At 40.5% G+C, this 24144-nt stretch overlaps 1 protein-coding gene across 2 annotated transcripts in view; it reads right to left on the bottom strand.

Annotated features, from left to right (window-relative positions):
• The window catches only part of Elf1 (E74 like ETS transcription factor 1), a 96197-nt gene that overhangs the window by 28238 nt on the left and 43815 nt on the right, over positions 1-24144 (bottom strand). For both annotated transcript variants that reach the window (XM_075949663.1, XM_075949664.1), the window contains exon 2: positions 10590-10876. In XM_075949663.1, coding sequence (XP_075805778.1) covers positions 10590-10661 — 72 coding nt within the window. In that variant the 5' untranslated portion in view covers positions 10662-10876. The remainder of the gene's footprint in view (positions 1-10589; positions 10877-24144) is intronic.

Below are 24144 nucleotides of genomic sequence, written 5' to 3'. Positions count from 1 at the left end.
TCAGTTTGCTGTGGTATTTCGTCTCCTCACAGTGTTATAAGCTACACCCATAAAGCCTCCCCAGCATGACTGTCCAGACATAAACTGGACAGGGACAACACACTTGGTATGCCAAAGTGGATGGGGAAGCCTACACAAAGAACTATAGACAGCTGAAGAAATCTAGGAGTGGGAGAGATGGTTTTCCTCAGGGTGTCTGGTGCCAAATGGTCAGTCCTGAAGCAACATTATATAGACTTAGAAGGATATGTGTGTGTACATGTATGTATATATAAAATACATATACAAACATAAATATATATAAACATACATGCATGCAATAACAAGTAGTGAAAAAATAAAGGCCATGAATTTGAAGGAGAGCCAGGATGGGTATATGAGAGGGTTTGGAGGGAGGAAAGGGAAGGAAGAAATATTGAAATTATAATCTCAAAAATAAAATTTAAAACCATGAGACTATTTCAAAGTTCTTCACTTTCCACTTCTTCAGGGTACATCAATTCACATAAAATAAAGAACTCCCGTGTTCGTAAAAATAAAAGGGGCTGGAGAGATGGCTCAGTGGTTAAGAGAACTGGCTGCTCTTCCAGAGGACCTGAGTTTGAGTCCCAGCACCCACAGGGCAGTTTACAAGCATCTCTAAGGCTGGGCCGTGGTGGCGCACGCCTTTAATCCCAGCACTCGGGAGGCAGAGGCAGGCAGATCTCTGTGAGTTCGAGACCAACCTGGTCTACAGAGCTAGTTCCAGGACAGGCTCCAAAGCCACAGAGAAACCCTGTCTCGAAAAAAACCAAAAAAAAAAAAAAAAAAAAAAACCAAAACAAGCATCTCTAAGTCCAGCCCCAGGGATCCAATGCCCTTTTTGGCCTCTATGGCAGGCACACATGTGCTATACTGACACACACAGGCAACACACACACACACACACACACAAAATAAAATATAAATAAATTTCAAACTAGGAGAAGTAAGAAGCCTGAAGCTACAGAACACATCTCAGGTGACACCCAAATGGAGGGAAAATGCACACACTCAGGAACTCCGCTGTGGACCTGGACGCGAACAGCCTTCCATCTGGACTGACTAGCAACTGACTAAAGTACGAGTCCTCAAGAATCCAAACCTTCAAAACCACACATTCCTCACAGTACGGTGAGCCCTGCACTCTACAGAAGCAGAGGCAGGGGGATTGCTGAAAGTTCAAGACCAGGATCTACCTAACAAGTTTCAGGCTAGCCAGGGTCATGAAGGAAAGATGGTATGAGCAAACAAATTTCACATGTTGAATTCTCTAAGATTTAGATTTTTAAAGTAAGTAAAAACTTCTGACTTGGATCTATCTGCTTGGACTGCCACAACAAGTACCAAAAACTAAGTGCCTTTAACAACACAAACGTACTCTCACAGTCTGAGGATTACGTCAGAAGTGAAGGTGTTGTAGTTCCAGGACAGGCTCCAAAGCCACAGAGAAACCCTGTCTCGAAAAACCAAAAAAAAAAAAAAAAAAAAAAAAAAAAAGAAGTGAAGGTGTTGGCATATGGCTGGTTCCCTCTGCGGACCTACTCAGCTCTCGACTTGCACTGGCTGTCACCATGCTCACCTGATGCTCGCCCCATGAGTGCCTGGTCTGAGCTTCCCCTTCCAGGAGTCACCCTATGGTAGGGGCTCACCCCATTTATCCTAATCATCTGCAATGGTCCCGTTTCCAAATAAGGTCACATTCTGCACTAATATGGGTTAGGATTGGGTAAGTTAAACAAATTCCACCCCTAATAAGACTCAATTTCGCTTTAAGTCTACTGTTTGAACACTGGTTTCCTTTATCCCAATACCAAAAGCTTAAAATAAAATGAAGACATATATAAATTTACTGCTGGTTTTAAATTTAGAGTAGACTTTATATTTGAACCCTCCCTTTTTTTCTGCATTGTCTAAACCTAACTCTTTTCCAGGACTGATTTCAGAAAAGAACTTCAAGAAAAAGATTCAAGCCGTGAGCACAGCATCCCCCCACCCCCCCACCACAGTCCCAGATACTGGGGAGACCGAGACAGAGAATAACTTGACCACAGCAATTTGAAGCCAACCTACACAGCACCAACTCAAAAATAAAATAAAATTTAAAAAGTTATGATGAGACTAGTGACAGCTAAAGAATATCTGTAGTTTCTTTTACAAAACCACCTTTAGTATTACTTATTTACTATTGCTGATGATTATTAATTGTTGTGTTGGGATCAAACCCAGGACTTTGAGCATGCAGGCGAGTGTTATCCCTCAACTACACCCTAGAGAAATAAAATGACAGTCTTTCTTGGTACTGCTCTATTGCTAAAAAGGGACACCACGGCCAAGGCAAGTCTTATCAAAGACAGCATTTAACTGGGGCTTGCTTACAATTGCAGAGGTTTAGTCCAATTTCATCGTGGTGGGAGCATGGCAGAACTCATGGCACTGGAGCAGTAGCTGAGAGCTACATCCTGATTCACAGGCCAAGAGAGAGAGCGGAAGAGGAGGTGGGCTTTTGAAGCCTCAAAACCCAGTGCCAGACTTCCTCCATCAAGGCCACACCTACTCTAACAAGGTCACAATTTCCAAACCTTCTCACCCTTCTCAAGCCACTCTCTGATAAATCAAGGGCATCCTTATCTCTATGACAAGTTTTAGGCTAGCCTGTGCTACACGAGCCCCTTTCTCAAAAAAAAAAATTAATGTTCTCCAAACATGTCTAAAAGCTTTCCTCATTTACACAAATTAATCATTTTTTCTACCCTCTTGAAGCCAATCATATCCTTGGAAATCTGAGGATAAACTCAGATAAATCACACATGCTAAGCAGACACTGTACCACTGAGTCATACCCCAGTTCTAGGGAGGTATTATTTGAGAAAGAGAATTTCACTAAATTCTAGCATTACTTAACCTTGTCTCTACATCGGGAAACATTTTAAAACAGCAAATGAGTACCAGATAATCCAGAGTATCCAGGGATATGGCCAGGGCCTATAAATAAAATTCCCCAGATGGGTCCAGTTTGCACTCGGGGTATAGAAACACTGACAGGAAGAATCATTCAAATCTGCATTGCCTAAACTGGGTCAGCTCTTATCATTTATGCAAATCTCTGAGTACTGGAAATCTAAACAGATATGTTACTGGGTCTTTTGCTACTTGGCATTTGTAAATGATTTTCACTTTGTTTATGGAACAGAACCAAAGTAAACCACAAACCCAGGAGAAGAAAGATTCCCTGGATTCAAAATTCTATCAAATCAGTTTTTGAAGCCTCTGTTTTGCTATAGTGAGAAAAACTGAGTTTCATAGGTTTTCTAACTTTACTGGCAATCTTAAAGGCTCAAGGGAAAAAAAAGAACATATTATGTACAGGTAATCCCTAGAGCATATGTTGAAAGCAAAATTTCAGCCAAAATTTTAGCAATAATAAATCAAACCAGCCTGTCACGTGGGAGACCGGGGTTCGATTCCCCGACGGGGTACCAAAAAAAAAAAAAAAAAAAAGAAAAAAAATAAATCAAACCAAAGACAGTTCCTCAGATTTCGACACTGCCCCCGGTAGCTTCCCTTGGTTGTGGTTCATCTCGTAGGTTATGAGCCAATATCATCAACAAAAGAAGAAGTGAAGGGACCATGGAAGCAGCACCGTGTGTGCTTCTGCTAATAAAAGTCTTTTATTTCCCTTACTCGAGCAGCCCTGAAAACTACAGAGTACTACTTCAGTGCTGTTAAGCAAGTTTACGTGTCCAACAGGCGTTCAGATATTAAAAACACAAGCGCACTCACATAACTTGTTCGCCAAGTTTCCCTAAAAGCGGCTCTCAATCTGCTCCAGGGCGATTGTGAAACATCCCGCCACAGCCCTCTAGAAAAGAGCTCACAGCCAGAGCAACGTTTTCCCCAAACAGCAGGAAGAAACGCCTTTGTTAAATTCCCTCAATGCAGATACTTCTAAATAACAAGCACAAGATAGGCACACTTTCAGTAGTTCCTATGTCCGGACCAAATAGGCAGACAGACAGAGAGACGCACACTGCATACACACACACACACACACACACACACACACACACACACACACACGCACCCCAGCTGGGCTGGTGCCTCCTTCCTCCCATCATCTTCAAACCCTCCTCAACTCCAGACTTCTTCAGTAAACACACAAACTAAACACAGTACACTTATGAAAATAAATCTTCAAGGCAAACTCCTGTGCCCTGCTTTCCAATCAGACTGGGAGGCCACGCCCAAGCTTTCAACCTTGAAGACACCACTCTGAAAATCTGTGATTTATTCTTGAACTGACTTCCTACGCTTCCGTGTCTGAAAACAAACAAACCAACAACAAACAAACATTAGCACTTCATCCCATCACAGTGACCAGTGACAGTGTTCTGCCACGCGCCAATGCACTGTCTTTAGGAAAGTGACAAGACGGTAGAACAGGAAACAGTCCATCTCTAGCTGGGGATGTGAACACACTCAAACAAAAAACAACTTTGCTGAGGAGGTTCAAATTACCCAGGTTCTCAAAGTTGTTTTTGTTTTATTTATTTTATTTTATTTTACTTTCTGGGTCTACTTGAAAATAAAAAAAGGTAAGACTATCTTTAAAAATTATAGGAATTAAGCCGGGCGGTGGTGGCGCATGCCTTTAATCCCAGCAGAGGCAGAGGCAGGCGGATCTCTGTGAGTTCGAGGCCAGCCTGGTCTACAAGAGCTAGTTCCAGGACAGGAACCAAAAGCTACAGAGAAATCCTGTCTCGAAAATTCAAAAAAATAAAATTATAGGAATTAAATAACATGGAGCTAAGTAACATTTTATACTGCAAGGCATATAATAAGTAAGCAAGAAAAATAAACTTATAAAATTGCTTAATATTTTACTTAAATAAAAACAGGAAATCCCTTTTGGTTCCTGTTTTCCTTTTGCTGCTTTTTGGGAATTAGGGGCTGGACCTCTTGTGTTAGGCAAGCTCTACCACTGATCCTCATGCCTGAACCTCCCAAATTCTGGATTACAAACATACACTGTTGAAATAAACAATCCCCAAAACTGGCGTTTGGCCAGAGAGGTGGCTCACTGGGTTACAATCCTTGCCACCACGTCTAACAACTTGAGTTTGATCCTCAGGCCCCATTGAGTGAAAAGAGAGAACCAACTCCTATAAAGGTCCTCTGACCTCCATATCTGTACCATGGTGCAAACACAATGGATGGATGGATGGATGGACGGACGGACGGACGGACGGACGGACGGACGGACGGGCGGGCGGGCGGGCGGGCGGGCGGGCGGACAGACAGACAGACAAAAAGACAAATGTGCTTATACAATTTTAAACTGACTGGCGTGGCCTTTAACCCTTAATAGGTACTCTCAAAGAATGTATGAATCAGAAATAGAACCCAAACATAGATTAAATGTAATGTTGAAGAGTGCTGATTCAGGGTGACTTTTCAACTTGGTGACAAAAGCTATCAGAGGTGAACAACTCTAGGTCTTCTAGCTACCAGAAACACGTAATGTTATAATGTTGTACTTCAGAAAATGAAGAGGCTAAGCCATGTCTGCAGCCCTCTAGTCTCTATCTTCGAAAGCAGTTTAAAATGATAACCCTAACAAAGTCATGGTGCAAGCAGCTGCCATGTTAAGGCAGCTCACTCCACTGAAGCTGCACAGCACTGTGCCATATTGCCGACGCGTACTAGTCAGTCTGTCCAGAAGGAGCAGTTTAATTCCCAATATGGAGAGGGGAAGGAAGGAGGAAGAGATCCAGCCACAAGAAGATGTATCCTATGATTCCATTTATGCCTCTCACAATATGCAAACATACAAGGACAGAAAGCAAAGGAATGGTTTTCAAGGCTGAAAGTGGTAGACAGCATACACCAACCACCCTTTGAAGTGTATCATATATCAAATCTAGAAAGTGATAATTAAAACAATGTGATATTGGCACAATATAAAAATACTTCAATTAAACAATACATTAGCAAGTCTGAATTTTATGTAATTCAATATATAAACAAGGTTGACAGTTTGAGGGTGGGAAACATTTTGTAACTCCCACCACAGCAGAGGGAAGGGAGAGTTATCAGATCACTGTGGCACGGGCCTCAGATGAGCCGAGGAGCTAAAGGCGTGAGACATACTAAAAGAAAACATAATACTAGTATTAAGAGAACCTTTCTTCAGAGGAAGCTAAGAAAAAAATTAATAAGATTAATTCATCATAGTGATAAATTTTAGTTAAACTTTTGAAATTTCTATAGGGCATAACACATAATTAAAATTATTACTAGACTTGGAGGAAATGTCTAAAGAAAAACCAAATTACCCATTCTGTAAAAAATGTTGAGAAGATAATGGTTCTAATATATATATTTATAAAGAAGTATTAGGCAATAGGACACTAAGTAACGCAAAGAAAGTTAATGTGCTCAATAAATAAAATTAAAACACAATAAGCTACCTCACTACTAGCACTTATGAAAATGCATATTAAAATGGTAAAATGTCATTTTTCAACCAATAGAAGACTCATAAAAGAAATAGGAGGATTTGTGTTAGAAACAATATGGCAAACACACTGCTTGTGGAAACTGATGCCATCTCTGAGGCGGATGTTTTATATCAATCTTTCAGTAAATTCAGTAATTCTTTTTTTGTTTTCTGTTTTGTGTTGTTTTTTAAAGAAAGTTTCTCACTATGAGGCTCTAACTGACCTAGAACTCTCTATGTAGACCAGAACTCAAACTCACGGGGATCCACCTGGCTCTGCCTCTGACGCGCTGGCGTTAAAAGCATATGCCACCACACCCAGCAATAATCCCATTTTTAATGATTTTCAGCTGTCCTTGGCACAACTATCTAAACACACACTGTATAAACATATAGGGGCACTGAAAAGATGAAAGTACTTGGTCAATATAAGCTCTGCGCTAGGAACGGCTCTCAAAGCATCCACTCATCCACCCCTCCCATCAGTCCTACAATTTAGGTCCTTTCATTCATTTTCATTCTTACCATGCAGTTGAGGAAATCAAAGCACAAGGGGTTAAGTAACGTGCATAGGTCAGAGTAATAAACTAAGACCAGAACCAGTATTCAACCCATGCATTCTGATTTCAGTATTTCAGTTCTTCACCACCACTGCCACGACAGACGGCGTGGTAGGACCATTCCCAAAGCTTTTCATTGCCATACTATATACATATGAAAAGTTTTATATGTAATGGTTATGGTTAAGGGCTGACAGGGTAAACAGCGTGCCACTCGCACATAGGAAAAATAAATACTATAAAGCCAACTTTATGTGCCCCAATTTCATCTTGTAGCAGAGGCTGGTACTGAAGTCCTAATCCTCCTGCCTCAGCCATCTGAGTGGTAGGATTACAGGTATAGGCTGCCACATCTGACATAGTGTATGCATTTTGTATTTATGACTTTTACACGGGTAAGTCATTATTTCATGTAAGAATACAAATTAAACTAAGCCAGTTATGGTGGCCCATGCCAATAATCCTTATTGCAAGAACTCAGAAGATGAACGCGGGGAGATCTTAAATCCAAGGCTAGCACGGACTACATAACAAGATCTTATTTTGGTGAGGCATGGTGGTGCATGCCTTTACTCTCAGCACTCAGAAGGCAGAAGCAGGCAGATTTCTTTAAATTCAAGGCCAGCCTGGTCTACAACATGAATTCTAGGGCAGCCAGAGCTGTTACATAGAAAAGGAAAAAAATCTTAGCTCAAAATTAATGAATAAAAATGAAAACAAAACAGGGGCTGGAAAGACGGCTCAGTGGTTAAGAGCACAGGCTGCTCTTCCAGAGGTTCTGAGTTCAATTCCCAGCAACCACATGGTGGCTCTCAGTCATCTGTAATGAGATCTGGTGCCCTCTTCTGGCATGCGGGCATACATGGAGACTGAACACTGTACGCATAATAAAGAAATAAATCTTTTTTAAAAAATGAAAACAGCTGGGCGGTGGTGGCACACGCCTTAATCCCAGCACTCGGGAGGCAGAGGCAGGCGGATCTCTGTGAGTTCGAGACCAGCCTGGTCTACAGAGCTAGTTCCAGGACAGGCTCCAAAGCCACAGAGAAACCCTGTCTCGAAAAACAAAAACAAAAAAACAAAAATAAATAAATAAAAAATGAAAACAAAACCAAACAAGGAGACAGAGCCACAGTTTAAATAATTTGGTAATACAAGCAATCGATACTCCTGAACTCAACACCAACTAGAGCAAGCCAGACGGACACATTATTGAAAGTCAAACTACATGGGTTCAAGTTGTAGCTCTTATAAACTACCTATATGGTTTGGAACACATTACTTAACTACTTTATGCCTCTTTCCTCATCACAAAAAATAAGGCTATTGGCATTTCTTTCATAGGTTAATATATAAAGTCTTTAAGTGTATAAAGGAGAGAAAAGAGGGAAAGTGATGTGAAAAGAGAAAAGGGGGAGAGGAAAGATGGCAGGTGTGGTGGTCACGTCTCCAATCCCAGCATCGGGAGTCTGAAAACCAAGCATTCAAAGCTTTCACTGCTATATGAGACTATTATCTCAAAAAACTAGAAAGTGAGCCAGGAATGGTGGTAAACACCTTTAATCCTAGCACTTGGGAGATAGGCAGATCTCTGAATTTGAAGTCACCCTGGTCTCAACAGGCAGTTCTAGGCAAGCCAGGACAACACAGTGAGACCTTTTCTCAAAAAATTAAAAATTGTTGTAAATGGTAACACACGTCTTTAGTCCCAACACTTGGAAAGCAGATATCTGTGAATTTGAGGCCAGCCTGGTCTCCAGAAGGAGCTTTAGGCCAACCAGAACTACATAGTGAGACCCTGTCTCAGATAAACAAAACACAAACAAAATGAATAAGTGAACAAAATAAAAGTAACAAAGTGGGGGTGGGGGTGAAGCCACCAATACCCTTCCCCAAAACATAAAAAAGTAAAAAAGCTAAGATACCTTAAGTACGCCCACGACAGTGAGCGCACAGCATTGCTGTCAGTACACCTCTATGTCTGTTTGTAAAATGTGTGTCTGTGGTCAAGAGTGAGCCGGTGAGCCGCTCAGTGCTGTCGTCGGTGCCACATCAAACCTTACCACACCAAGCCCGGGACCTATCACGGGGCCTTTTATCCATGAAGAAGCCACAGCCAACACACTGTTTTTCAAACTTTAGTATGTACACAACATCCTGTCTTAAAACAAGCCAAAACCACTTTCTCCTCCGAGAATCTCCCTTCTACTGTCACTAGATTAAATTCCTATCTATATATTAATATGCTTTTCGTTGTAACTCTTTTTTCCCGTCAGTTTACTACCATCTTGATTTTAAGGCAACTGGGTCCAAATTCTCACTTTTTGTATTGTATCACTTCAGTACGTAATACAAGTAGCTAAGAAACTGCAATGTCCCGCCAAAGCTAAGAATCAATTTTATTATTTGTAATAACTATGTTTCTAGAGTAAAAACATATATTAAAATTGTTCTGCTTAAAGTTTTGAGACCAGGCTTATTCCAGCCTATAAATCAACCTTATAGAGCACACTTTAAATAAACCACAGCTGCTTTTTTTTCTTTTCTTTTCTTTTTTCTTTTTCTTTTTTTTTTTTTTTTTTTTTGGCTTTTTTGGTTTCTCTGTGTAACATATCAGCCCTAGCTGTCCTGGAACTCATTCTGTAGACCGGGCTGGCCTTGAACTAACAGAGATCCGTCTCCCTCTGCCTCCCAAGTGCTGAGATTGAAGGCACGCACCACACCACCACTCAGCCCCCACTGCTTCTTAAAAGGAAACTAATTCAGCTCAACACATTAATTCCCACACCACCTCTCACATCCTTGCCTATTTTAAATTAAGTAAATTATGAAGTTCCAAGAGATTCCATTCTACCCTCTGTGGGAGGATCAGAGGATCAAAGTTATCTTTAAATCCTTTACCTCAGTATCTTGAGGTCTTAATTCATGTAAAGGCAATAACTGACACAGCATATATTCCACATATACATATATATTCCACTACACACACGCACACACATGCACACACACACTCTATGAAAAGTAACTTCAAAAGTGTTGGCTCAATTCCCCTACAGAAGACAAATCCAGGTCTGGAAGAGTTAGGAAACTTCGTCGGGATCATATTCGTTGGACTGAGAAATGTGATTATGAGATGGCCAAGTTGTTTAATTTCCTTGAAAAATAGCCCATAATTAAAAGATTAACTATAAATATTGGTATGTTCTTTAGAACTTTTTAAAGTAATTTGAAATATTATACTTGGGGTAGTTACTATTTGGTCTCAATTTAGAAAAACAAAATGAACCACAAATATTTCCTTGTTACTACATCAAAACTAAGGGTAGCATTTATATACAGTGAATTAATTGATACTTAAAATATGAAATGGCATTATTGGCAAATATTTAATATCTAAATTTTTATTTCAGTAAAAAACTTGATAGTATTCCTATTATCAAAGTAAATAATATTCTGATACCAATAAAAACTCCTAAGAAATGTACTAAACCCATTTTTTTTCCCTGGCTCACCTGCTGTTCATCCTCCATGACGTTACTTGCAAATTCAAACACTAGGTCGTTCTGTTGGACAACAGCAGCCATAGTAAAGCATTCCCCTTAGATCCACATGAGAGTCCCAACAGGTTCAAGTCTGGAGCAGTGGGGTGCAGGAAGGTGTGGTAAAGCCCCCCAGGCAAGTCTGTGCAGTTCCTGCAGACCCAGGCCTCAGAGAAAGCAGTGCTTCAAGTTTTCTCCGTTCATTGACATTCTAGCAAACCGGCACTTTTTCTGAAATAATTCTCTTGGTCTTCTTAGCCCTGAAAAACAAAAGCTTACATTAGTGAAAAGGCAATCACCCATCCCCTGGCTAAAATCTAACAAGTGACGCAGTACCTTGCTCAGAGTGTCATTGTTGCTCTTAAGTCAAACCAACACGGGGAGTAAACACAGGCTTTTGTTTTTAAAGGCACACTTTCTTTGAAGGCTTCATTCCTCAGATAAAATCTCTCCTAGTTACTTTTTCTTTCTTCCCCAAGCTATTCTTGAGTTAAAGTACTGAGTGTGTGTGGGGTGTGTGTGTGTGTATGTGTGTGTGTGTGCGCGCGTACGCGCGCGTGGGGAGGGGGGTGTCCAGTAATGATTAGGAAATTTTAAATCCCAGCAGAAGATATATAAACAATTACATTCTTTCCACTAACCCAGCAAATCACCTACATGTACATTAGCCACTACTCTCTAAATGATTTCATAATGGACTCTTTGTCCTTAATAGCAATGTGCAAGCACCATCCCCAACTATATGTATGAATGAAGACAGTTAAAGGTTGTAAAGTTGTAAATGCTGTTTTATGAGCTTTATAAAGTGAGCAGAAATCCAAGCCTACTTTTCTGTCCCTGAAAACCTGCAGTGAGTAAAAACGCTGGAAGTTACCATACTGACCCCGTCTTCAGGGCCTTCTTTTCAAAAGCACTGAAATGCAGCCTTATCTGTAGCACAAGCAACAGGAAGGAAACTGCACTGGACCACGTCACGGCAAGTTAGAACATGCAAAGGGCTGCACTTTACAATAGAAGAAAAACAGAAATGCAACTTAGGAGCAAAACAACCCCACAATGCTCTGAAAATGCCTGCTAAACACATTATATATCAGTGTTTGTAAGAGGTAAAGTTACCACTAAGGAAATTAACATAGGTATTTAGCACAATTGTATTAAATATTAAATGTTTATGGCATAAATGTGGCACCAAAAGTTTAGCTTTAAATATTTGTGTTTTTTAAATCTAGTTATTTGAAACACCTTTTATAATATTAATATAAATATTTCAAAAAGATGACAACTTGAAGTAAAGGGTGGTGACTAATCCTAGCAATTTCACTGTAAAGAATCAAGTCTGGGAATGAGGAGCCATGGTGAGTCAGTTTCCTGAAGAACTTACATCTAATTAGCAGGAGCGAGCCAGGTCAGGTACACTATTTCCTCATTTCTGTCAACTCAATTCCCTGTATATTCCGGGTTTTAGAGATCAGCATAGATCACTGTGATTTCCATAATTGGAAATCAAAATAAAATAAGGGTTAGGAATTCAAATCAGATTTTTACTGACTCAGTTCCAACCCCGTGGTGCCCAATTCCGACCCATCCCAACCCTTTCAACGGAGATTTAACTATAGAATTAAAAAAAGGACTTTTAACAGAGTCGGGTCATTTTTTTGGGGGGGGGGCATTTTTAAGAAGGCAAAAAAGGAATATTTTCATGTTTAAATTGAGCACAGACGTATCAACATATATACTTGATCTTGCACAAACATTACTTATTGTTGCCCCAAATTATGATATGACCCAGTTTCTCTACGGTAGTTCTGCCGTACGTGTTCCCCTGTACAAGATAGCTTTGTTTCCCTTCTTAGCTCCCATTATCCCCATTCCTGGAGCCCATTATTCCCATTCCTGGAACGTTCCCGCCCACCTCTGAATCTTATCTTCCCATTCTTCCATGTTTAAATCACATTTTGTTTTTTTCAGAGAGGGTGTCATGTAGTCCAGGTGGTCCTCAAACTGGCTGTGTAGCCAAGAGTGACTTTGAACTCCTGATCCTCCTGCCTGTATGTCCCAAGTTCCTTCATAAAGTCTCCCAACTCCATCCTCAGCCCATAAGGACTGCTTCCTTCAAAATCACAGCCCTTACTGCCCTGAGTACCAGTTTAACACTAACCACAATGTCTCACATTGTAAAGTACTGTTCACGTAACTCAACCAAATAAATGTTTTAGGGCTTGCTGTCTGAAAACCAGTATGCAAGCATCAACAAGTAGGCCAAAACCTCTCCTGGGGAAAGAACCAGAGTTTTAAATTTCTTCTGTACCCATCAAACCTGTGTGCCCATACTAATGATAAGAAGGTTCATGCTAGTGATAAATACTGTTTTAACTGCTTACCGTTGAATATTCAAGATATGTCTACATATATTCTTGATTTAGAAATAAGGTACTTTTGATATAGAGGAAATTATTACCAACTTCAAACCCAGGAGCAAGAAAATACAAACCGGATTGTGGAATGTTTGTAACACACAAGTTTTTCTGTAAACGTTAGGTTCAAGGGTATTCTAAAATCTGGTTTTCCTAATAAGTACAGAGGACCCATGTAAATAATCTGTATAAGGTTCCAAAGCATACTTTTCCTCAGCCACATCTCCATTGTGCTTTACTAAGTGACCTCTGGACATTTCAAAAATAAGGACAAGTAATGAAAATAGTCTGACTACAACACATGACTGACAACACGCAAAAATAACCCTGAATGGCTACCCCAAATCTATCTGCAGGGGCTACCCCAAATCACCATCACCCATCGACCACCCGCAGGGGCTCCCAGAAAGATAACTTAGCTCCCCCACGGTTTCTGTTCACATGTATAGAGAAGCTCATTAACTCAAATCAGAAGGAAAGCATCTTCTTTAGTCTAATTAGACCTCGATGCTCTGTGCCTTCCTCCTTCTCTGCCTCCTTCCTGTGCAGGTATCCTGTGGCTTTAAAGTGGTTCTTGAGGAAAAACCTTTCTGGTTCTTTTTTTTTTTTCTTTTTTCTTTTTTTTTAGTTTTTCAAGACAGTTTCTCTGTAGCTTTGGAGCCTGTCCTGGAACTCGTTCTTTAGACCAAGTTGGCCTTGAACTCACAGAGATGCACCTGACACTGCCTCCTGAATGCCAGGATTAAAGGCCACCACTGTCCAGCCCCCTTTCTGGTTCTTAAGCCAGTTGTACTTTCTATGTATGTCAAGGATACTGATCTGAAATAACATAGCTCAGCTGTATTAATTTTATTTAGTAACAAATACGATCCTACACCAGCAATCAAGTTTTTATTAAATAAGGGTGGTGCCCAGATCTCGGGCTGTAAGCACAACACAGCCGGCACTAGAATCTCATTTCTTAAATAATTACTGTAATATACAGTCTTGCTTCTAAATCCACCCAGACCCTTTTGCTATTACAGTTAAAGACACAGATTTAAGTAAATGTATATGGGGAACTCTACTTTCTAGTTTTCTCCAAGTCCAGTCAGTAAACTATCACAGGTCCATCCCAGAGTCTGAGTCACTGTGTCTAATGTCCAAAACAGACCATGATGCTTCCCTAAAGTTATTCCAGCTCAGAAAAAACATGAGCATTAAGACTGAAAGCAATGGAGTCTGTTCTACTCTAAGACAATTTAAGGTCCTCAGTAAATTTTCAACTTGTTTAAATGCTAGGCATGGAGGCAAAAGCCCATAATTGCAGGCTGGAGTTTGAGGCCAGCCTGGGCTACATAACCAGCCCTTATCTAAAACAGTCAAACAATAATAATATCAAATGGTTTAAATTTACACATTAACGAGTCATATATTCTAGAACATTGCTGCTATAATAGTTCTCAAACATGTTTTTACAACATTATAAAGCAACAAGGAACTAGGAGAAAACTCTTCATTTACCATGGGTGCTACCTTATTGGCACATTTTGGGAGGAAATCCAGTTGGGCATCCAAACAGATTCCCAGGCTAGCTCTAATGCCTTTTGCTTTGGCGAGCTATGCCACAGAAATGCTTAGGATTATGACTCCTAAGATCTAGCACCAATCTTCACATTTGAGCTGAAGTCATAAAACGAAACAATGACATGAACTTTATCTAGCCTCAGACCACTTGGGTTCTGCCTCTGAGGTGTGGCCCTGAGCAAAGCTTCCATGCATTCGATGACTGCTCGTTTTTTCAAATGAGCATGATAAACGGCAGCGAAATCTAGAGCAGTGAATGTCATCTGTGAATACTTATGCAGGTAACGAACTGCAGGCCAGGGGTAGAGAACTTCCTAGAAAGACATTGGCTCCAGTCCCTAGCCCTGCTTAAAGAGAAAGGCAAATACATGTGCAGAATGCCTGGTATATACGCTGAACTCAATAAACATTAGCTTAATTATAGCTCTGAGTACAGTGTGCAAAATACGCAACAGGTGCGCCTCAGCTCTCTAATTATTTCTTAAGTCCCATTTCTATAATCACCGAGAGTCTCCGCCACAATTACTGGCTCAACTCCAACACCGTAGCCCATTAGCAACAAAACCTAAGTTGACCCCAGTGCCTTGCATTCTGGTGTCCTCTTGATAAAGTCCTAACTTTTATACTGGATTTAAAACTTCACTTATGGGGCTGGAGAGATGATTCAGGAGTTGAGAGCACTGGCTGTTCTTGTAAAGGAACTGGATTTAACCTCAGCACCCACATGGTGACCTCCAACCACGTGTAACTCCAGTCCCAGGAAATATGACAACCTCACCCACCTGGTACACAGATATACATGCAGGCAAAACACTCATACACAAAAAAATAAGCAAACTTTATTTTTTTTAAATTATCAGGGCTGGAGACATCTCAGAGGTTAAGAGAACTGACTGCTGTTCTGGAGGTCCTGAGTTCAATTCCCAGCAACCACATGATAGCTTACAGCCATTATAATGAGATCTGAGATCTGGTGCCCAGAACACTATATACTATATAAATAAATTTTAAAAAAATTATCAGAGTCTAGTTAGAACCCTATCATCCAAAAAAATGGTGGTTTTATCAATTTTAAACACAAAACACTGGTTCACATTAATGGCTACAACAACTTAATTCAAATGGCTTTTGTATAATTTATTGTTAAGTATTTCAAATATAAGAAATCAACCCTTCATTAAATATAAAGCATAAAATATAGGATTTCCTGAGAAACACTTGAGATACAAAACCATGAAAAATCCATTAAGTTTTGTTTTGTTTTTTGTTTGTTTGTTTGTTTTTCGAGACAGGATTTCTCTGTAGTTTTAGAGCCTGTCCTGGAACTCGCTCTATAGACCAGGCTGGCCTCAAACTCACAGAGATCGGCCTACCTCTGCCCCCCACTCCCCGAGTGCCGGGATTAGATATGTGCCACCACCACCCGGCAAGATTTTTTTTTTTAACATACTTAATACATTAAGACCTTTAGCTGGGTGGTGGTGGGATTAAAGGCGTGCTCCCCCACCGCCCGGCTCTAATCTGTTTCTCAATGTGTTAGAATGCTAGGCACAGAAATGAAAACCAAGTCCGTGGTCACCAAACTAAACTGCACAACCTTCCTGAGGTCTGCACACTATCAACCTAAAAATGTAGAATCACAGGTTTGAGAGTTGAAAAATAACCACACATGGATAACTGAGGACTACACATTCATTGAAAAGGCAAAGAATTTGGGCCTAAAGCAATCTGACCTAAGACACAGGCAATTAATAGCAAAGAGAAGAGGCCCAGTCTCCTCCTGCCCGTCTGTCTATACTACCAGAACTTCACGTTTTTATTAGCAGAGTATCAGAGACTGGATGCACAGCCCAGTGTGTGCCCTTGTACCCATAAGGTCCTGAGTTTAATCCCCAGCACCACCAAATACAAGTATCCATTGCTGAAATATCTAACCACATTCTAGCACAGTTATTAGCAAGTGTCTTGCATATTTTATGCATTCTCTTGATGGGATAGTTCACTTCTAGCCATGTATTTAGCTAGAACTGAAAGAAAGGTTTGCAGATTGTTCCTTTTTCCTTTAAGCCTTTGCTTTACTATTACTGTTGATATCCAAGCCTACCATACCATATTCTTACTTGACAGCTTCACTCAACCTTAACAGTGGGGAATAATAAAAATAAAAATAAATGATAAAAACTTGTAAGCCATTTTATACCACTACCACAATTTAATAACTCCTTCAAATATTTTCAGATAATGTTTACTTGTTGTTCATAGCTCTTCAAGTGTAGTATCACTGCCATTGTTACTGTAACAAGTGTGAATATGGGGACCAAAGATGACTCAGGGGTTAGAGTGCTTGCCACCTGCAGAGGACCTGGGTTTGATTACCAGCACCTACTTCAGGCAGCTCACAAGTGCCTGTAACTCTAGTTCCTGAGACTCCAGCGCCCTCTTCTGGCCTCTGTGGGCACCAAACACACATGTGGTTCATATACATCCAAGAGAATAAACATAAAACATAAAATAAAATATATGAATCTTATAAAGTAAATGTGAACTCGGGGGGAGGAACCAATGTAATTACCATTATGTACACAGAATTTAATTTCTCCAGACAGGAACAGCATTAGCCTTCTAGTTACCCATAGAAAGGGGGAAAGGACAATAATTTAAGATTTTTTTCTATGCTTATGAGTGTTTTGCCTGCCTACATGTATGAGCACCACATGTGTGCCTGCTGCCTGTGGAGGTCAGAAGAGGGCATAAGAGCTCCTGGAACTGAAGTTATGGATGGTGGTGAGCCACAGTGTAGGTGCTGGGAACACTTACTTACATTGCAGAAACAGGAAGTGATCTTAATCTCACTATAAACCTCACTATAAAGATCTCTCTGAGCCATGTATCGCATACATAAAATGGGGGGAGGGGCACAAATTAATACTCAAAGTAAACAAATCATTTCTCACTGCATTCAGGCCACTAATAATTTAATTTAAAAAAATACACCAGGTATGGTAAACTTTAATCCCAGCACTCAGAAGGCAGAGGCTACATAGTAAGACCCTGTCTCAAAAAAACAAAATAAATAATAAAACACTTGGGGCTGGAGAGATTGGAAAGGCTTGTGAGTTACATGCTTACTGCTATCCTAAGAGGACCAAAGTTCATTTCTAAGCACTGTTGTGTGGTATACTCACATACATATACACAAATAAAAATAAAAATCTCCTTAAAATAAAATGCTGAAAAGACAGGCGTGGCTGGCATTCATCTGCAATCCCAGTATTTGGGAGCTAGAGGCAGGAGAATCTGTTCCAGCATGAGATCCTTTCTCAAAAGAACAAAAAACAAACTTTGATATCCTAACTTCTTAAGAAGTTAACCTTTTAATTTTTTCAAATACTCAGCTGGAAGACAAAACTGTCTCTGAGAGTAGAGGTGTGACTTAGAAAGAATGGAGGAATAAACCAGATCTCTATGCCACCACAGATATGACACCAGCTTGGTTTTGTTTGTTTCTTGGAGACAACGTTTTCCTGCATAGCCGTGGCTGCCCTTGAACTCAGGGTCCTTCAGACCCTTTTCATCTGTCTCTGAAATGCTGGGGCCTCAGGGGTACACTTGCCTCCCACATCTTGTGACTAGTTAGCTAGTCAGTATGACTACTTAATATTGGACATTGGTTCATTTACATCAACTGTCTTTACTTCAGTCATTATGTAATTAAGAAATAAGGCCACCAGACATGTTAAAACTGAGGGACAGCACAGGGGAGTGAGGCATCTATAACCTTGTCCAAACTGATTTTGCTTTCATACAAACACAGCACAAATGGTGGCGCTGCGTGCAATGCCTCAGACAAGGTTCTGGAGACCTAGGCAAAGCTGAAGCAAGTCTCTGCCCAGTGAAGCTCACCTTAGCCTCAACTATGTTCATTAAAAACAACAAGCGCACAATCAGACCAAACCGGCTGACTTTCCACACTTTCGCCTTTTTGCTGACACCCAGAGGAACAGCTCCAGGACTTCGCCTCAGTTCCTCCCCACACCTGAAATTCCAGTTCTGTCACATCCTTCTCCACTTTCCTTTATCAGCTACTCAGCTCACCTGGTGTCAGGTTACGAGCAGGCAGCATTTATAGTACCTGAAAAGCCAACAGACCTCATACCTAGGCCTGTCCGTACCTGCGGTTTCAGGATTAACTCTTTCTGAACATGCTGAAAACACGAGAATTTAAAGCTAAAAGACAAACAGTGAAGGATAATCATAAATTTAGTTATGAAAAAATTATAATTCCTTTCTCAAAAAGGCTAAAAGTTATCATCATCAAAATATTAAACCATGCTGTTTTCTGTAAATTAGCATCTAAGGAACTTTCTTCTGCCCAGTACCTAAAATCTGAACTCTGACAAAAAAAATAAATAAATAAAAACATCTACCCAGAGAATGTAAACATGTAAAACGTCCTTATCAGTAAAACCTGTTCAGGCAACTAAACATTTTTCTCTGCAACAAACAAGAATTTACTTGCAAGAAATCTCTATTCCATTCTGTGGCTGTCTATTCCTCTGGTTAGTGTTTTCTTTTTAGGAAAAAAACAAGCTTTAACGCCATGGTTTTCCCATCTGAAAGAATAGCTGATTCCCATCAGAAACACTCAGGCTTTGGCCCTGAGTGAAGAAAGCCAGAGAATGTGCTTAACCCCCAGAGCCCAGAGCCCTTCCACAACCATCCCAGCATCTGCAAGTGAGACACCAAGCCTGGGGTACAAACTGACATCCTATCCTTTTATCGATTGGGGGTGGGCGTGGAGTAAAGCGAGTTCAGTCTTGAGAAACCACACCATGTGTGGTTGGCCTGCTTGCAACCCTGGTGCTGAGGAGACAGCGGAGGATGATCCTGCTTGCCTGCCACCCAGACAGTCTAGCCCAGTTGAGCTCCAGGCCGATGAAAGACCCTGTCTTATGGCTGGGGAATCCTCATGACTAATGGCACTTCAGCTTCTAAACTCGGAGAAAATAAAGCAGCAGCAGCGCCAAGACCAGAAAGGCAGAAGGCGTGGGTTTAGTAGTACAGGGTACACAATTAAAGAACTAATGTGAGTCCTATTTTTCAATTTATAAATCTTAGAAACAAACTTCACTGTAAGTAATCTGAAGATTTGTGATCTATATATATGGGCTAAATTTTTAGGACTTTCATCTTTTAAGATATAAGGACTCAATTTTTAAATCATTCGAATGCATTTCAGCTACACTAATTAAAGCTCAGCTCCTTTGACAGAACGAGGGGGTCCAGTGACACAATGTGAAGGTCATAAACACCGGCAACAGGAAAAGATCTCTCTGCTCCACACTTCGTTTTTGAGACAGGGTCTCAGTGGGTAGCCCCAGCCAAACCTGAATTCACTATGCAGACTGGGCTGCTCTTGAACTCAAAGAGCCATCTGCCTGCCTCAGTCTCCAGAGTGCGGAGATTAAAGGTGTGCATCACCACTATGGGAAATAAAAGGTTCTTGGATATATAGTGACCAAAATCTAATTCAAAACCAAATGTGTAACGACTCTGAGGTGTTTCAGGAAGCACATGTCCATGTTGCATCACAGGACTTCACTGCAGCTTTGGTTCAGAACATACAACACGCCCTCTGTGCACTACAGGTCACTACACTATGCCGTACTCTGAGCACTGCCTGAAGCCTTAGCTCAGACTCAAGATGACTGCAAAGAACTATGCTATGAACTGCAAAGTGTTTTACATGTTTTCTGTTCTTACAGAAACAGTTTTAACTGTGGAAAACAAAGACTTTTAGTACCTAAGGATCAAATTAATATATATTGGGTTTGGCTGCTTTAGAATGTTTGATTTCTTTAAACTGCTACATGTGTTGATGAAGTGAGTTTCATTTTTAAAAAGAAAATGTTCGGTGAGATCAGGGAGATTACTCGGCAGGTAAAGGAACTTGCTATCAAGGCTGATGACAACCATTAATCCCTGAAACCTAAAGGCAGGGAGAACCAACTCCTGCAAATTATCCTCAGACTTCTAAACACAAGCCATGGTGCGTGCACACACACACACACACACACACACATACACACACATACACACACACACATACACACACACACACACACACACACATACACACACATACACACACACACATACACACACACACATACACACACACATACACACACATACACACACACACACACACACATACACACACACACACACATACACACACACACACACATACACACACACACACATACACACACACACACACACACACACACACACACACACTAAAAATTTTGAATGTAGTTGGGCAATGGTGGTGCATGCTTTTAATTTCAGCACTTGGGAGGCAGAGGCAAGTGGATCTCAGTGAGTACAAGGCCAGCTTGGTCTACAAAGCGAGTTCCAGGACAGCTAGGACTGTAATACAGAAAAACCCTGTCTCAAAAAATAAATAAATATTAAATTAAAATTAAGTTAAATGTAAAAAAGAAAGTTCAGTAAATTTTATCTTGAGAATAAGACATAATTCCCAATAATTTGGAATTAGTCCTATGTTTTTATATGAAGCAGCATTCTCAGCTTTGTTAATTATAAAATCAAGCTGGGCAGTGGTGGTGCACACCTTTAATCCCAGCACTCAGGAGGCAGAGGCAGGCCGATCTCTGTGAATTTGAGGCCAACCTGGTCTACAGAAGATAGTTCAGGACAGCTAGAGCTGTTATACAAAGAAAACCTGTCTCAGGAAAAGAAAAAGATAAAGTCAAACTATCAATCATCTCTGAAAATTGTCACATGTTTTATGTCCCACAGTATCAAATATTCAGCCAAAATTTATTTCATATGAAAATAATCTCAAGTAATCTTCATTAGTATTTAAAAACTTACATATATACACACACACACACACACACACACACACACAAAAGAACTGTTCTATTTATTTTTTTTATCTAGTGTAATGTGTGTGCATGTGGTTGGTGTGTCAGTAAACAGCTTTGCGGGAATTGGCTCTCCCCTTTCAGCATGTGGGTCCTGGGAAATGTACTCAAGTTGATAAACTTCAAAGCAAGAATCTCTCCTCACTGGACCTTACAAAATAATTCCTAAACTGGGCGGTGGTGGCATGCCTTTAATCCCAGCACTCCAGAGGCAGAAGCAGGCAGATCTCTTTGAGTTCGAAGCCAGCCTGGTCTACAGAGCCTGGCCTTCCAGGACAGGCTCCAAAACTACAGAGAAACCTTGTCTCGAAAAATCAAAATTAAAAAAAAAAAAAAGAATTCCTTGTAATTTACTATCAGTAAATGTTGGCTTTGTACATATTTTACATATGCATTATAACTGGGGATTAATGTAAGATTCCTCATGAGAAAAGTAGCCATAATTAGAAAAGCTCCAAAAAGCCCTAAGTGCTTCAGTGACATTGGCTGAGGTTTTCTCCAATAGGAAATGGTTAGCTATACTCCTTTGATGTCTATCTAGAGCTAATCAAAAGATCTCAAAAGTCTATGTGCAGAGGCACCTATACTATTGATGGATTCAGTGATAAACAGCAATTCATGAATATTTACTGAATTTACCTACGTGCAGTACTGTGGAAAATACAGAAAAATAATTCATTGTCCTTGATCCATGAAGTTTACATGTAGCTCAGCAAATAAGATGCAGCTACCTAAACCCCAGAAGGCAGTATCTGATTGATAATAAAGCAGGTTGGTTATGTATTCTTGCAGCCAGTACAGGGTTTTTTTGTTTCTGTTTTTTTGAGACAGGGTTTCCCTGTAGCTTTAGAGTCTGTCCTGGAACTCACTCTGTAGACCAGACTGGACTTGAAGAACTCCACCTGTTTCTGCCTCTGAAGTACTGGGATTAAAGTTGTACACCACCATACCAGTCAAGATTTTTTAAAAGATGTATTTACTTATTATGTATACAGTATTCTGCCTGCATGCATGATTGCATGACAGAAGAGGGCACCAGATCTTTACAGATGGTTGTGAGCTACCATGTGGGTGCTGGGAATTGAACTCAGGACCTCTGGAAGAGCAGCCTGTGCTCTTAACCTCTGAGTCCCCAGCCAAGATTTTTTAAAAACACGACTCTATCACATTCTTTGTACAAACTGTTCAACTAAACACCAAAATAGCCTTCATCCATTTGGATACCAGTAAAAATGACATGACTAGCTGCATCTATGCCTGACTATATATCAAGTTGAATTAAGTATTTTGAATAGATACCGAGTTATTCGATAAAACAAAATGATATCCACGACAGAATCAATTTTCTTTGTTACTTAGTACAGCCTGCTATCACGAGCATCCAGGGAAGCTTTCCTGCTAAGGACACAGCTCAGTGGAGAGCGCTGAGCACTCAGCTAGCATGCGCAAAACCCGGCTTTGATCCTCAGCCCCACAGAAAAAAGGAAGGAAGAGAAGAAAAGAGAAGCAAGAAGTGCTCACTTTAATTTCTTCTTACAAGTAAACTATAAAAGCTAGCTGTAGAGAAGATTCACTCTCGTTCTTTAATCAGCCTGCTGATTTGACTCCAGAATAGAGCTTCCAAGTGTGTACATGCACCTCTGCTTGTACTTGGGTGCAAGCTGAATACTGAATATGCAAAAATAAAGGCAAGAAAGGTATGATCCTTGTCCTTAAGTGGATCGTTCCTAAGAAAGAAAAACCCGGAGCAGACAGCTAAATGTAAATAAACGTATCAGCCTAATGATGGGGGTCGAGGGATAAATACTTAGGAGATGAAGGAAAATTGACAAAGTGGCATGGGAACTATTTCATTAGTGCTGACTCCCATTTTATCTTCCCAAGTTCACAGACTGTGAGAGAGGGGGAGGCATTCTAGTTAGAAGGAGCAAAGACGACACTGACACTGAAATCTAAAAAAGAGGCGGGGCAGTCCTAGTAGAAAACAAACCTTTCCACAGGGAAACGAAGCTGTTTCACCTCCTAGGTTATCTTCAGCAATTTTTGTAGTGTAGAAACAATGGAAACCAAGAAAATGCCAAAAGGCATACAAAAGAAAATACAACCATCTACTCTGCTATAATAAGATCACAAAAGTACATTTTCCTACACTGTTTGAAATTAAATACACTTTGTAAGGCTTGGCATAGTGGTACACACCTCTAGTCTATAGAGACAGGTACATCTCTGTGGGTTTGAGACCAGTCTCATTGACACAGAGAGTTCCAGGACAGCCAGAGCTATATAATAGAGAGACGCTGCCTCAAAAAAATTAAATAAATGTACTTATAAGCCCCAAGTCTTATGAGTAAGAGGTCCTGCCTCAAACAATGACGGCTCCGTAGTGCACTGGTTGTGGTTCAATGGCTACAAACATGCCTAGCATGTGTAAGCCTGGGTTAGTTCCCAGTTCTAAAACCAAACAGCATGGCTCCTAACTAATAACACCAAAGTTGTCTTCTGCCCTACATGTTCATGTACTCCTCACACACATGTGCACACATATGAACTCGTGTGCATGGATACACAAAGGGAACAGCAACACCTCCAGCT

The sequence above is a fragment of the Microtus pennsylvanicus genome, chromosome 15, assembly GCF_037038515.1.
Source record: "Microtus pennsylvanicus isolate mMicPen1 chromosome 15, mMicPen1.hap1, whole genome shotgun sequence".
Lineage (NCBI taxonomy): Eukaryota > Metazoa > Chordata > Mammalia > Rodentia > Cricetidae > Microtus > Microtus pennsylvanicus.
This window is presented reverse-complemented; position numbering and strand designations above follow the sequence as displayed.